The 13,879-nt window shown below is 46.4% G+C and overlaps 2 protein-coding genes across 3 annotated transcripts in view; both read left to right on the top strand.

Moving 5' to 3' along the window:
* The window catches only part of timd4 (T cell immunoglobulin and mucin domain containing 4), a 1,098,921-nt gene that overhangs the window by 665,679 nt on the left and 419,363 nt on the right, over window positions 1–13,879 (top strand). The gene's annotated exons all lie outside the window — the stretch shown is intronic.
* Window positions 1–13,879, top strand: part of LOC147838880 (uncharacterized) — a 32,040-nt gene that overhangs the window by 3,260 nt on the left and 14,901 nt on the right. Inside the window, exons 2-5 of one of the 2 annotated variants that reach the window (XM_087301678.1) lie at window positions 1,115–1,225; window positions 1,693–2,075; window positions 2,165–2,282; window positions 2,915–3,023. In XM_087301678.1, the coding sequence (XP_087157804.1) occupies window positions 1,963–2,075; window positions 2,165–2,282; window positions 2,915–3,023 (340 nt within the window). In that variant the 5' untranslated portion in view covers window positions 1,115–1,225; window positions 1,693–1,962. Of the gene's footprint in view, window positions 1–13; window positions 1,226–1,692; window positions 2,076–2,164; window positions 2,283–2,459; window positions 2,648–2,914; window positions 3,024–13,879 lie in introns of those variants that run through there. The other variant, XM_087301679.1, reaches the window with a different exon arrangement.

The following is a 13,879-nucleotide window of genomic DNA, read 5'->3' as shown; positions in this document are numbered from 1 at the left end:
ATCAATGGCATGATAATCGTAACCGAACCGAACCATGAGACTAGTGTAGGTTCACACCTCTACCGTCCACACTATGCCGGAGTTTTCGAGCGCTGAAAACGGAGCTTTTTGGAAACGCTGGAGTGGCTGTTTTCATTCTAAAATGTTGCTGCTCCGTCTCAGTGTGGATGGGGGGAAAAAGGAGACATCTGAAAACGGAGGCGGGGCTGCTGAGATTTGCTACCTGATTGGGGCTTTTGTGTCATTGCGTATCCTTCCCTTATTCATCAAGCCCCTATTACATGACTATAACACATAACTTTAACGCTACCAGAAGACAACAGACCAACCTTCACTTTAAACAAAAACATGGACACAGAAATGGGAGCGTTGTTAGCACTATTGTCTGTTTTAGGCGCCATTGTGCAGTTAAACTCTGCCTTTTTACTACAGCAGCTGCATATATTTGCTAGAACGCGCATGCCCAGAGTGCGCGGATGGTCATGTGATATAAGTTTTTGGTGGCGTAGTGTGGACGGAGATATGTTCAGAAACGCTAGGTGAAACGCTATTGTGGACGTAGATCGTTTTTGATCTAAAACACCGTTTTCAAGCTAAAGCCTAGTTCACACTAGAGGATTTTAAGCCTGATTTGAGTGCTAAATATTCCAGAGCAGTCGGCCGACTCAACCCCACGTGTAGTGACGAGCTGCAGCCAATGAGAGGGCATATCAGCATGAGCTGAATGCCTGTGTGCTCAGGAGCTCAACAGAAACATCTGTGATTGGTCAGAATGGGCATCAACGCACTCGCTTTATTCTGTGTTAACACAGACATGAGAGTAAGCTTTATTAACAGTGGAACTAGAATTCTGTAACTATAAGAATTACCAAACTGCTCATTCTGACCGTTCTCATATAAAACGCCATATTGTCACAACATATTTACATTCAAAGCTATTATTGAGATATTAAAATTAAGCTTTGAATGTCTGGCATTATATTTAATGACACCATTACCCTAAAAATATAATATTTTTTTGGTAATACAGCCTATAAATATGTAGTTAAGATATTAGAACACGCAAAGGTCTTGGCTTTCATTTTTCTCCTCTCCGACCGGGCTCTTCTATCAGGGAAAAGCTCAGAGTGTCCACGAGTAGCTGAGCATGGCCATTAGCAGAGGTCTGCATCAGGGGAAGAACAGTCTGCTGGAGCTTACCAAACAGATCTGCTGCTTCCTGCAGGTACCACACACACACACACACACACACACACACACACACACACACACACACACACACACACACACACACACACATACACATCATCATCATCGTTTTAAAACAGGTTCTCGGGAATTCGGGAGACTGTGAAAACACAAAACGCGTTGCATGACCTTCACATTTGAAGTTTAACACTTCATAAACATCAAACATGTTTTTTCAATATACACTCACCGGCCACTTTATTAGGTACACCTGCCCAGCTGCTTGTTAGTGTAAATTTATAATCACATGGCAGCAACTCAATGCATTTAGGCATGTAGACATGGTCAAGACGATCTGCTGCAGTTCAAAGCGAGCATCAGAGTGGAGAAGAAAGGGGATTTAAGTGGCTTTGAACGTGGCATGGTTGGTGGTGCCAGAAACTGCATTTCAGAAACTGCTGATCTACTGGGATTTTCACGCACAAACATCTCTGGGGTTTACAGAGAATGGTCCGAACAAGAGGAAATATCCAGCGAGCGGTCAGAGGTCAGAGAAGAATGGCCAGACTGGTTCCAGCTGATAGTTCCAGCAGAAGACCACACCGGGTGCCACTCCTGTCAGCTAAAAACAGGAAACTGACGCTACAATTCACACAGGATCACCAAAACTGGACAATAGAAGATTAGAGAAACGTTGCCTGGTCTGATGAGTCTCCATTTCTGCTGCCACATTCGGATGGTCGGGTCAGAATTTAGCATCAACATCAATAAAGCATGGATCCATCCTGCCTTGTATCAGCAGTTGAGGCTGCTGGTGTCGGTGAAATGGTGTGGGGGATATTTTCCTGGCACACTTTGGGCCCATTAGTACAGCCCTGTATACTAAAGTATGTATAGTATGTAAAGTATGTTTGTGTATTTGGCGAAAATAAGCTTAACATGTTTTTTTGCTGAATACATCTTCTCTGTACTCCAGAGTGCACCTGAGCAGTTTACGCTGGAGGAGATTCCCATCACCGAGTCAAAAGTCAGCATGGACGTCAACTTTTCCTGCTCGTCTCCTGCAAAGAGAGTCAACTCAGCTGCCGCAAAGAGTGAGTTAAGAGCACAGTAAGGGATACAGCTGTGGATACCTACATTTATATAGCGTCATTTTTATGACACTGTACAACAATAATTACAGTTTTTGCATTGCTGGGAGGTTGGGGTAGGTAGGCCAGAGATGGTTGCTTAAACTTAAAAAGACATTCCTGTCCCCCCTTCCTCCCGAGACACACAGGGACACAGGGACACACACAAGGCTCCCGACGCTGAAATGGACTCAGAAATCCTGAATCAGCCCAAAAGTAAATGTTATGTGTTTGTAAACTTTGTATTTCATTTAGGACGTTTCTATCATGTAAATCTCTCTCTCGTGCCCTTTTTAAGACACTATACCAGCTAAGAATGTGTGAATCATGTTGATGTATTTATTAAAACTGTCATGTTTAAGTCATGTAATGTTTCTCCTGAATTTAGCATCAACATCAATAAAACATTGATCCATCCTGCCTTGTATCAGCAGTTGAGGCTGCTGGTGTTGGTGAAATGGTGTAGGGGATATTTTCTTGGCACACTGTGGGCCCATTAGTACAGCCCTGTATACTAAAGTATGTACATGTTTGTGTATTTGGTGAAAATATGCTTAACATGTTTTTTTGCTGAATACATCTTCTCTGTACTCCAGAGTGCGCCTGAGCAGTTCACGCTGGAGGAGATTCCCATCACCGAGTCAAAGGTCAGCATGGACGTCAACTTTTCCGGCTCGTCTCCTGCAAAGAGAGTCAACTCAAAGAGTGAGTTAAGAGCACAGTAAGGGGTACAGCTGTGGATACCCACATTTATATAGCGTCATTTTTGTGACACTGTACAACAATAATCACAGTTTTTGCATTACTGGGAGGTTGGGGTAAGGGTAGACAATTTAACATACAGTCCGTAGATAAAATTACGTATTGATTTTATAAAGGGGTCTAAGTCTCCTCTACGTGGGTTTATGACTCTTGGTGCCACAAAGCCTGTGCCTGTGTGACACCTCACTTATCTAGAGGTAAGCCAGAGATGGTTGCCCAAACTTCAAAAGACATTCCTGTCACCCCTTCCTCCCGAGAAACACAGGGACACACACACACAAGGCTCCCGACGCTGAAATGGACTCAGAAATCCTGAATCAGCTCAAAAGTAAATGTTATGTGTTTGTAAACTTAGTATTTCATTTCTGACTTTTCTATCATGTGAATCTCTCTCTCGTGCCCTTTTTAAGACACTATACCAGCTAAGAATGTGTGAATCATGTTGATGTATTTCTTAAAACTGTCGTGTTTAATACCGTTAGGTTTCTCCTGCCATTTTACAACACATGATGCTGTCAGGGTTCTGCCACTTTGGTCTTGAAAATTCTTGTTTTGGTGGCAGAGCTCTGACACTTCTCATGTCTGGTCCTGTTTCTGTCTCTGTGTGAGCGCGCGCCGTCGTGGGTGTACGTAGAGTGTGCGCGCTCCTGCTTGACGCGGCCGCGCGCGCGCTCTGCGTCCCTCAGACGCGTGCGCTCTTGTACTCGTGTTTGTGTTTTCGTCTGTCAGCAGCATGGTGTTTCATTCCCAGCGTCTCAGTCTTGTTGGTTTTGGTTTTGGTCGGCGCTGGGATGAAGCATGCATGCTGCATATGTGAGCGCATGGTGAGTGTTTTCATTCATCGTGTGCTCGTGTCTTGCGTCTTTTGTCAAAGCACATGGCTCGGTGTTTACATTGGTCACGTGCTTTTGTCGTGTGCTTCAGTGTTGTGTTATGTGAGCGCATGGCTTGTATTGTCTCTCTGTGTCATGCGCTCTCCCGTCTATTGTCTAGTCCCACCCTCCTTGTTAACCCATATTTAGTTAATTGTGTTCACCTGTGTTTCAATTTACTTTTTTGCTTTATAATCCCCCTCATGTTTTCAGTCCTTTGTGAGTTCGTCGTCGAAAGTTTCCTGTCCTGTTGTGTCTAGCCCTGTCTTGTCCAGCCAGTCAAGTTTGTTTGTTCATTTATTTGTTTTATTAGAGTTTTTCCCCCTCTGGGTTGTTTGTTTTGCCTTTTTGTTTTCATTTTATAATTAATAAAAACCCATTATTGCTGCACCTGAGTCCTCGCTCCTTTTCCCCTCACCGACCGTGACAGTACGAACTCACCAAAACAGAGGACTCAGCAGAAAATGGGTATCTTCCTTTTCCCATCTCCCACTTCTCGTCCCTCTGCATGCCAGCAGAAGGAGCGTTTAGGCAGACTCCTTTCACTCCATCAAGGGGTATCTACAGTGAAGGAGTTTGCATACCAGTTCATCTACGCTGCAGAGGGGCTTGAATCTACAAACACTGCACTGAAGGAGGCGTTCAACGCTGGACTCAACAGCCCCCTTCAGGCCTGGGAGTTGGGAATGCTGGGGATTTTAACATTCTGGCAGTTTGTGAGTTATGTCTACCACAGCCAGGGAAATGGTGGCCTGCCTCCACTTGGTCCACCGCCCCTCCCACTTACAGATTGCCAAATCCCCAGTTCTCCGATGACCCACCAACGGAGACGGAGGAGGAGGAACGGGTCAGCCTCACCTGTAGCCCACCCAGAGGTGACTGAACCTGCTGCAGCCCTTTCAGTTACCATCCTGGCTGCAGCATCACTTACTGAGGCACCCGCATCAGACACTGCACCAGTCCTGCAGGCAGTGGAGTATACTGCAGTGTCTGAAGAGGTGGCCAGCTTCCCGCCACCCAGACCAAGGAAGCGTCGGAGGAGAAAGGGCTCCTCCACCACAACGGCTCCAGCCCCAGAGCGCCCTCCAGTGTCGGCTCCAGCCCCAGAGCGCCCTCCAGTGTCGGCTCCAGCCCCAGAGCGCCCTCCAGTGTCGGCTCCAGCCCCAGAGCGCCCTCCAGTGTCGGCTCCAGCCCCAGAGCGCAGCTCAGTGCCGGTCCCAGTCCGGCTCCTTGCCCTGCCGGCGCCACCCAGACGTCTTGCCCTGCCGGCTTCAGCCCGGCTCCTTGCCCTGCCGGCGACACCCAGACGTCTTGCCCTGCCGGCTTCAGCCCGGCTCCTTGCCCTGCCGGCGCCACCCAGACGTCTTGCCCTGCCGGCTTCAGCCCGACTCCTTGCCCTGCCGACGCCACCCAGACGTCTTTCCTTGCCGGCACCACCCAGACGTCAAGCCCTGCTGGCCCCAGCCCGGCTACTTGCCCTGCCGGCACCACCCAGACGTCTTGCCCAGCCGGCTCCAGCCCGGCACCTTGCTCTGCCGGCACCTACCAGACGTCTTTCCCTGCCGGCACCTACCAGACGTCTAGCCCTGCCGGCCCCAGCCCGGCTCCTTGCCCGGCCGACGCCACCCAGACGTCTTGCCCAGCCGGCTCCAGCCCGGCACCTTGCCCTGCCGGCACCTACCAGACGTCTTTCCCTGCCGGCACCTACCAGACGTCTAGCCCTGCCGGCCCCAGCCCGGCTCCTTGCCCTGCCGGCACCTACCAGACGTCTAGCCCTGCCGGCCCCAGCCCGGCTCCTTGCCCTGCCGGCCCCAGCCCGGCTCTTTTCCCTGCCGGCCCCAACCAGACGTCTTGCCCTGCCGGCCCCAGCCCAGCTCCTTGCCCTGCCAGCGCACCCCAGACGTCTTGCCCAGCCGGCCCCAGCCCGGCTCCTAGCCCCGCCGGCTCCCCTCTGGTCTTCAGCCCCGCCGGCTTTAGTTAAGTCTCCTCTAGACCAGCCGGCTCCCCACAGGCCTTCATCCCAGCCAGCTCCCTACAGGCCTCCTGCCTTGGTATCCCAGGCCGATCCTCCTTGGGTTGTCCCTCCTGCTCCACCTTGGAGCATGCCTCTGCCACCCTGGACTGATCCTCCGGCTCCACCTCGGTTCCCTGCCGGGGTCCCTGACCCATTGCATCTGTCCTGGACTGTCCCTCCTGATCCTCCCTGGTCTTGCCCTCCCATCCCTCCCTTGTTTGTCTTGTTGAGTCCGGCTTGGCTTCCCTCCCCCCCCCCCTTCATGTCATCTTGCCTGTTCACCCCCCTGTCTTGTGTCTGTTGATGTTGCCTGTTTTGTTGTCTTGTAGTGTTTCTTGTCTGTCTTGTACCTTGTTGGATGTTCCCTTTAGGGACGCCAGGTGGCGTCCCTTTTGGGGGGGGCTAGTGTCAGGGTTCTGCCACTTTGGTCTTGAAAATTCTTGTTTTGGTGGCAGAGCTCTGACACTTCTCATGTCTGGTCCTGTTTCTGTCTCTGTGTGAGCGCGCGCCGTCGTGGGTGTACGTAGAGTGTGCGCGCTCCTGCTTGACGCGGCCGCGCGCGCGCTCTGCGTCCCTCAGACGCGTGCGCTCTTGTACTCGTGTTTGTGTTTTCGTCTGTCAGCAGCATGGTGTTTCATTCCCAGCGTCTCAGTCTTGTTGGTTTCGGTTTTGGTCGGCGCTGGGATGAAGCATGCATGCTGCATATGTGAGCGCATGGTGAGTGTTTTCATTCATCGTGTGCTCGTGTCTTGCGTCTTTTGTCAAAGCACATGGCTCGGTGTTTACATTGGTCACGTGCTTTTGTCGTGTGCTTCAGTGTTGTGTTATGTGAGCGCATGGCTTGTATTGTCTCTCTGTGTCATGCGCTCTCCCGTCTATTGTCTAGTCCCACCCTCCTTGTTAACCCATATTTAGTTAATTGTGTTCACCTGTGTTTCAATTTACTTTTTTGCTTTATAATCCCCCTCATGTTTTCAGTCCTTTGTGAGTTCGTCGTCGAAAGTTTCCTGTCCTGTTGTGTCTAGCCCTGTCTTGTCCAGCCAGTCAAGTTTGTTTGTTCATTTATTTGTTTTATTAGAGTTTTTCCCCCTCTGGGTTGTTTGTTTTGCCTTTTTGTTTTCATTTTATAATTAATAAAAACCCATTATTGCTGCACCTGAGTCCTCGCTCCTTTTCCCCTCACCGACCGTGACATGATGCGTAGCGCGTGATCGTAATCTATACAGCTTAAATGATTTAATGCTCTGAGTTAATGTCTCTTCGCATGCTTTCGGGCGGATCCTTATTTTGCATATTAGCGGTCCAGAGACAAAGAAAATCTCCCGCTCAAACTTTGCCAGGAGACCATTGGTCAGTCAGTAGTTGACATGCCACCACAGTTTAAAACCCAGCTTCGCGCGCATCTCTGCGTACAAGATCCAAAAGAAGCTTTTCAAAAGGTGCGCCCCCCATTTGAGGGGGCAAACCGCATTTCTGTAACTGCATGGCTCGTCCGAGCCCACGTTTTCTTATTTTTTCAGCAAAGTAAAACTCAGTTTAAAGTTGCGATCGTGTATCCTCTGACCTGCATTGCAAACTTCACGCATCAAGAAAGGACATCAAAGGACTCCGTACCCGAGTGCATCGGAAGAAACTCACAAAAAGAGAGAGACAGAAAAATCCTAAAACTCCAGGTATTTGGTTATGCGTTAAGCCTGTGCCCCTCATCAAAAATGTGTTTTTTGTAATCTTGGTGGTCCTGAATAGTTGTGTGGAACTGAGGTAGATTTGCCATTCTTTTACCTAAACTCTCTAATTCCTCGCTTTTCTGTTTCTTTTTGTTTTTTATATGTTCTATAGATCCATATATAGCCTATATATCTTCAGTATACGTTTGTTCTATGTTTGTGCGTTTGTTTGTTATATGTCAGACTAGTCAATAAATATACTTATAATCACGTTGGATTGTATTGTTTGCCTCACAGAAAAAGTCACTGAAACGATTGATTCCTTGCTACAAGCTATAATAAGTTAATCAAAACTTATAAATGATTGATCTACAAGGAGTAGTAATAATTCCCTTTCTAAGTAAATAGATTATTACAGAGTCCGCTCAGGCAAGCTGGCGAGGTCTGTTTATATGTATTTGCTCAAATTAACAACAAGTTAATTCAGAATATGAATGATTAATAATAATTTGTTATTATTGATAATAAATATTCATAATCTCAGAGTGCGCTTGGACGAGGGGGGCAGAATCATAAATATATATATATATATATAACCAAATTGACAGAAGGGTGAGCCGGAATATTAATAATTAATAATAACCGGTTATTATTGATTATTAATATTCATAAATGGAGCTAATTTCGATACAACATTAATATTATACCAATGGGCAGTTTGATAAATCAATGGGCAGTTTGATAAATAATATGAATTATACACTGTGTAATTACTGTTTTTGCATTACTGTGAGGGTTGGAGCGTTGAAATCAAGTCAACTTTATGGTAATGAGCAATGACGCGGTTCGGCGGCAAGCAATCAGAATGTAGAAATTCACAGATTGAGAAGAGTCCAGAAAACAATCTGTGAACTTTGGTTCCGACCACTCTTGTTCCCAAGGCTTTGATTATTACGCCAGATTTCCAATTATTTCCAATGTTTTTCTTACAGGAACATACATTAAAAAAAGTTACTGGCGAGTTTCTGATGTGCATTGATGATATATATATATTTATTTTTCTTTAAAAAAAGCGAGAATCTCATGCGACAAAACAGAACAGTATTGCTGCTTCAGGATATTTCAGACATATGGACATGTTGGAAAATTAAGTGAAGCAAAGCCACACCACAAACTTGATCTTCCATTGTTTATTGAATTTGATAAAAAGTGTGCAACATCTTCACGCTAGAAAGCATGTTTTATGTGGTAATGTAACTGATATGATATGATATGATATGATATGCTGCAACGGCGACCTTTGACGTTCTCACCACCTTCTTCGGTGTGAATGCACAGTTATAGGAATGAATGTAATGTTCAATATGAGAAAGGTAAGAATGACCGCTATGACCAATACAGTAGTCCCTGTGTTAAGGACATTTTGTGTTCAAATGTTCATTTATTCATTCATTTCGGCTTAGTCCCTTTATTAATCTGGGGTCGCCACAGCGGAATGAACTGCCTGTACAAATATTTGATAATGCTAATTACATTTTTTCTCTCTCTTAGTTCCTCTCTGTTCAAAGCTCCATGGACTCGAGTGATGGTGTATGGATTCAGTCATAAAGTGCAGCGTAATGGCCAGCTGAACCTGATGGGGGCCGTGTGTTTCCCGCTGGACGCCTCTCCGTCCAACACCGGCCTCACTTCTCCACCCACAGCCAACCAGTATCCTAGCATCATTATCCCCACCGACAAAGTGCACGACAAATTGGGCATGTCACATTCTCTTACATACAGTGGGGGAAAGAAGTATTGAACACGTCACCATTTTTCTCAGAAATCATATTTCTAACGGTGCTGGAGACTTCAAATGTTCACTGCATGTCGGTAACAACTAAAGAAATCCATATATACAAAGAAAATAAAACCAATTTTATTTTATTCATTAAATGATGTGCAATAAAATGAAATAACGCAGGGAAAAATAATCGAACACATGAAGAAATGGGGTGTAGAAAGACTTGGAAAGCCCAGACAGCAGCTGAAATCTCTCAGTAGTTCTTTAGCAACCTTCTGCCCTTCCTCAGTGTAAATGAACATCAGCTGCTTCAGTCTAACATCTACATTAACAGGAGGATAAAGATGAAACCAGGGTGGACATTTCAGCAAGACAGTGATCCAAAACACAGCCAAGGAGACTCTCAAATGCTTTCAGAGAAAGACAATCAAGCTGTAGAATGGCCCAGCCAATTACCTGAAACAAATTCAATAGAAAACATAAAATTAAGCTCAGATTTAATAGACGAGACCCACAGACGCATCAAGATTTTGACACTCTGTTGAAGTCTATGAGAAACTCACACCTGAGCAACGCATGAGGCTTCAGTCTCCATGTAAGAGGCGTCTTTAAGCTGCGATCACCAAAAAATCCTTTTATATAAAGTATTAAATACGTTTCAACAGTTCAGTACTTTCTCCTTGTGTTGTTTCATTGTTATTACACAAAACTCATATTTTTTGCTTTTGTTTTATGTTTATGTTTGTATTGTTTGGGTTTTTACCAAAATCTGGTTCAATTCCATGTCAGCAGCTCTTATAGTAAAACATGACGTGTTTAATACTTATTTTCCCCACTGTACATTTATTTTATTTTAACAGTGATCTGCATTATTTTGCATTCTCTAAGTGAACAATCAGATTCATTAAGACCATTCCTGCTGACTTTAGCTCATATCTATATTTCTGTCCACAGGCGTGTCTCCCCCTCCTGGAGCAGTGCTGGTGTTGCACTCGTTGCTTCTTGAGTTTCCATTGTCGATGGCCTTCGCTGAACAGCTGCTAACCTACAGTGTAGGAGAAACCATAGAGCGCTCTGAGGATGAGCTGGACACGGTGCCCACTTCTGTGCTCATTCAGGTCGTGGAGCTGCTAGGTGAGTTATGCTTCTTTAATTTGCTCTGAGTTTATACAACCAGGAGTGTATAAACTCAATCCTGGATGGCCGGTGTCCTGCAGAGTTTAGCTCCAACCCTAATTAGACACACCTAAACCAGTTAATTAAGCTCTAACTATTCTAGAAACTTCCTGGCAGGTGTGTTGAAGCAAGTTGGAGCTAAACTCTGCAGAAAACCAACCCTCCAGGACCGAGTTTGGGCACCCCTGCCCTAGACATTATATGTTGCATTCAACACACTGCTGTTTTGTTTATTTCTACAGTTTGTTTTCCTTTTTATTAAGTCTTGAAGTGTCTTAAATGTGCTTTTATAGTGTTGTCACGATACTGGAATTCGGTACCAATCAATACTGAAGTTTTAAAAACAACCAAGGCTCATTCTGAAAGCGTAGTGCCATGGACGTTTCTGTACACTGCGAAATACGTCCCGGGAGGTACTTATTATTGCATTTTTTGTTTTCGCAAATCCACAAAAGGCCTCTGTGTACGCTTTTTATGATCTCAAATTTCTCGAGTAAGTTCTCCCTCTAGTGCCGTTTGCTCCCACTGTACACGCTTAAACCCACCGGAGGCCACTGTTGACCGACCCACCCTCCTTTTTCCCTAAACCCAACCAATTTTTTGATTAAACCGCCCACTTACTTACTTTCCTAAATCCAACCAATAATTTTCAAAAGCCGTCCAGAAAAAGAAAAGCCCTCGTCGGATTTTTACCATGTTTTTGGATTTTACCACATTCTCACCCTGTTATTCACTCATTTATTTTATTTTTTGGATTCTGTTTTTGTCTTACCTGATTTCTTGAACCGCTCCACCCTGGACTCGAATCCCGCCATCGTCGTCTGGCGTCTCAAGTCCGTTGACGTACATGACGAGCTAACTGGACAAACTAGTTGCGGTGGGAAAGCCTTCCACAGTTAGCGTTTGTTTAAAATAAATTTAATGCAGCCATACCATACGTACCTCCGGCTACATAATTCGCGGTCTCCAGAAACGTCCACGGGACTATGTTTTCAGAACGAGCCTGTGATTCTGTTTAAAAACGTCCATTTCACGCTAACATTTGAGCGCCATTGAGCGCTTTCTTAAACAGAGCTGATTTGCCATTGTGTTTACATGCTCAACAGAAATGACTGCAATTGGCCGTGAAGGTCATCAGTTTACCGAACTCACCGCTGTTTACTGAGTGTAACCACATATACTGGGACACTGTGTTTTAAAGTCACATCCATCAGCTGATTTGTCTATAAGCTGACATATGAGTGATCCGCTGATGAATCACGGCTTTAAAATGCTCCAGTGTAACACAGATAACATATACAGTTATTTTAAACACTTTCTATGGTGCTTTATGAAAATTCAAAGGGTTTTCTTTAAAATGATACCAAATTTTTGCATTTACACCTCTGCGTGTGGATTTTGGAAGCTTTTAAATTTGGGTAGGCAAAATCCAGGTGGAAATCTCAAAATAGCACTGGGGTTTAAGAGGTTAAGGAAATCTTATTGCTAAGTGTGACCGATTAAATATTTAAAGGTGCAGTATGTAGTTTTTACCACTATTCACAACAAACAAAGGTGTAGTTTGATGACTGTGTGATGGGTGCTTTCACACCTAGACTTTTGTTTCGAAAAATGTCTCGTTTGCCCAGTTAGCACTGTTTGTTTCGCATATGTGAATACAGCAATCACGCTCATATCCGCCCCTAAACAATCGGTCTGAGATCGCCTGAATGAGGTGGTCTCGGCTTGATTTAAATGAACTCTGGAGCGGATCCATTGTAGTGAGAAAGCGATACGATTCGAGCCCGGCTATATCACAGTGTTTTATGGATATGTAATAGGCATATACACGGCTTTATAAAGACAGAATTATGAGTAGGGCGGGAGGTCTTTCCAGACATCCCAAGTCTCCCGGAAGTCACCCGCACAGTGGACCCTCCCAGTCCACAAATACGTTGCGCCCTGTTTAATCCCTGTTAATCCCTGTTTTCGGAACAAATGAATCTGTTCACAGGTGTGAAAGCACCCTGAGTGTGGAATCATGGGAGTTGTGGTCTTCTTTATTCTTCAGGACTTATGTTGATGAGTAAAGTTATTCAACACTATTAGTATTAACCATTCAGCACAGAAAAGCAGCAGAGCTTTTATTATGCCTTAGTCCTACGCTTCTGGTTCCCCTTCGGGGGGAACTTCAGCACTATAAGTGGATTTGATTGTAAAATCCACGCATTGGGAGGTTCGGTTCAGAAGCTACTCGTCTGAAAGAGTATTGAACGGGCCAATTAAGAATGAATTGGCAGCGCAAGCCTGCGCAGGTGAGCGGCATAAGCAATCAACTGAGTATATAAGCTCACCTGGCGCAGCAGACGCTATCCTTTTCGCTTCAGAGACTTTCTGATCGAGTCGATGAGGGTTCCTCCTGCTGTGACCAGCGATTCTGAGCGAACGAGAGCATTCTCCCGGTCCAGAGTGTGTACACGCAGTGGCAGACGGTCGAGCTGGGTTTCTCCCTTGCCTGGCGTTCTTTGGGTCAGGTCCTCCAGAGCGGTGCGTATAAAGTTGCAAACTTCACAGAAAGAGCAACACAGTCGTGCAGCACGTCCTTATCAGGACGGCGCTCCGACTGTGCGTTTCTGGATGCGGTGGTTTCCTGTCCTCGGATGATGGGCGCGGACACTGTGTTACATGTCTGGGGGTCCAGCATGTTCATGCGCTGCTCGCGGGCAGTTCATGTCGTCATTGCGATGCCATGACTGTTGCGCAAGATCGCGGTTAGCCTTTGCAAAAAGGCGAACCACCCCAGTTGTCCCCTGCTCTGCAGCGGGCACTCGGGCAGATCTGAGGGTTTCAGGGAGAGATAATCCGTCGCCCACGGGCCCGCGGACCTCCCGCTCCTCTAAGCGCTCCATCCAAGCTTCGGGCGGGGGAAGCGATCCGTCTAACAGATGGTAGCCCTTACGCCCGATGACACCGGAGACCAGATGTCCACCGCGGCATCGGAGGGTGGGCTTTCATTGTCCGATGATGATCCAGACCCGCTCGCCCCCTTCGGGCTGGTGAGCGATGTCACTACGGATCCTGAAACGGACATGTGAGCCGTGCTTTCCCGGGCTGCTTCGGCCGTGGGTTGGAGATGGTTTATCCCCCAGCTCCGCGGCCGGACCGACTAGAGGGGCGTTCCCTTCTTCCCGGAGGTGCACAGTAGGCTCACGCGGTCTTGTAAAGCACTTTTTTCTGCTCGTGCTGCGTGTTCCTCCACCCTAACCACTCTTGACGGTGAAACAGCCAGGGGGTATGTGGCGATTCCT

This window comes from Danio rerio, chromosome 21, assembly GCF_052040795.2.
Source record: "Danio rerio strain M-AB ecotype USA chromosome 21, GRCz13ab, whole genome shotgun sequence".
Lineage (NCBI taxonomy): Eukaryota > Metazoa > Chordata > Actinopteri > Cypriniformes > Danionidae > Danio > Danio rerio.
Note: the sequence above shows the minus strand (reverse complement) of the source record. Positions and strands in the feature narration are given on the sequence as shown.